The sequence below is a fragment of the Sinocyclocheilus rhinocerous genome, unplaced genomic scaffold (genome assembly GCF_001515625.1).
Source record: "Sinocyclocheilus rhinocerous isolate Xijiao unplaced genomic scaffold, SAMN03320098_v1.1 scaffold285, whole genome shotgun sequence".
Classification (NCBI taxonomy): Eukaryota; Metazoa; Chordata; class Actinopteri; order Cypriniformes; family Cyprinidae; genus Sinocyclocheilus; species Sinocyclocheilus rhinocerous.
The window spans coordinates 1,522,510-1,524,325 of record NW_015630288.1 but is presented as its reverse complement, the minus strand read 5'-3'; the positions used below and the strand labels follow the sequence as shown (position 1 = coordinate 1,524,325).

Genomic DNA, 1,816 nt, shown 5'->3' with positions numbered 1-1,816 from the left:
GAAAAAAAAAAAAAAAAAAAAAAATGTATCCCAGAATTTACAAACACAAATCCATTCATTGTAAAGAGTGTGACCTCTAAAGAATATTCAGAATGACAGAACTTTATTTTCTATATGTCTAGAACTTTATTTTCGAATAATGAAGTTCATTGGATCTTCATTGACCTGACAGATGTTGTATGTGCCACTGTAAGCATCCTCTGATAATACAACATACGTTTGCTAGCAGCGACACCTAACAGTCAAAAGGTAAAAATTTTAGGACAAATTAACTCAAATTAACTTATCCATCTTTATGAAATTTTGCATTCCAATCTGTCCATTGCTGTACATCAATTTATTGTCCCATTTTTTTAATGCGTAACATTATCTTATTTTCTTCTTTTTAATTAGTGACAACATGTTTTGATTCAATTAAATTAACTGAGCTAAGGTGAATTATAAAATGTTATCTAATATAGATATTTTCTCCTTATTTTTCATTATGAAAATCAGAAATAAAAACATTGCAATTTCTTTAAAACACATTTCTTTACTGCAGTCTGTAGTGAAAACAAATCATACCAACAACTTGGTTTCAGCTAGAGATTTACAACAGAAAAAGGTCTGCAATTTTATACAAAAACATGTTTTGCAATCATATGCCTAATGACAATTATAATTAACAGTACAAAAGGGATTAAAATGTCAGCACTTGCTATTGGGAGTCCTGTAAATTTGTCTTTTCTTCAATGGCCTGTTTGACAATTTCAGCCAGCTTTAAGCGGTCTACTCTGTCTGAAAATGATCTACCTGTGAAGAAAGAAAAACATAACAGGTTGATATATGAATTATTATTGATCGAAATTATGCAATTAATTAGTCAAGGATGGCCCACACAGCTGCTTGTAATACTTACTGCTTGTGCTTTTCCAGGGTTAGTTTAAAACAACTTGTCTACAACATCACATTTCATTTGACTTGACCAAATCTTTCTGCTACTGCCAAGTACTGGTTAGGCATTTGTCCCATTTTCGTCTTTATTCACTTTAAAAATTAATAAATTTCAAGCTCTTTCTTCATAACCAATTCAGCATCTTAAGCACTTAAAAGCTTAAAGAAAATATGCAATTGAGATTTTGAACTAAAGCACTAATCCTACATTTCATTTACACAGAACCAACCCCTACGAGCTCTTACCTGAATCTGTAACTCTATTGTTTAGCTGCTACGCAACTAGTATTTCCTTCATGAAATGCAATTTTAGGCTACGTTTACACGACAACGATGTAGTAAAAAACGGAAACGTTTTTCCCTTGCGTTTTTAAAAAGTTTCACGTATACACACGACAACGTTTTCAAAACGATTCGCATTTACACATATCCGCGAAAACGGCTAAAAATGCTGTATTACGTTTGCCAGGCCAGTAGTTGGCGCTGTCACCTTGTTAGTAAACAGTACCTGTAGGGAAGTGACGGTTATATGATGTATATGATGCGTCTCCGCTGTTGGTTGTAAGAAAAACTTGTAAGTTGCCAAGTCCGCGTATTATACGTGACTTTGGGCTTCTTTTTTTGTAAAGTTGCGTGAAAAAATCCGGGTCGCGGTTTTTTGGGCTTATTTGAAAAAATATGGTTGCTTGTTAGGGAAATCTGACAAGCAACTTAGTTTCTTTATTTATGTTCGCCGTATTCTCCAATGCATTGGTTGACACTCTGTCTGCTCACAGGTAATAGCCAACCAGTGCAATAATAAGTGCTGCAGCTTAATTTGCCAAATGTTCCGCCCTTTCTTCCCTCTCATTGGAAAAAATCACGTTCAAAAAGAAGGCGCGTG

At 34.1% G+C, this 1,816-nt stretch overlaps 1 protein-coding gene across 2 annotated transcripts in view; it reads right to left on the bottom strand.

Annotated features, from left to right (window-relative positions):
• Nucleotides 1–191: 191 nt before the first annotated feature.
• Nucleotides 192–1,816, bottom strand: part of mapkapk5 (MAPK activated protein kinase 5) — a 25,370-nt gene continuing 23,745 nt past the window's right edge. Inside the window, exon 12 of one of the 2 annotated variants that reach the window (XM_016552260.1) lies at nucleotides 192–792. In XM_016552260.1, coding sequence (XP_016407746.1) covers nucleotides 698–792 — 95 coding nt within the window. In that variant the 3' untranslated portion in view covers nucleotides 192–697. The remainder of the gene's footprint in view (nucleotides 793–1,816) is intronic. The other variant, XM_016552259.1, reaches the window with a different exon arrangement.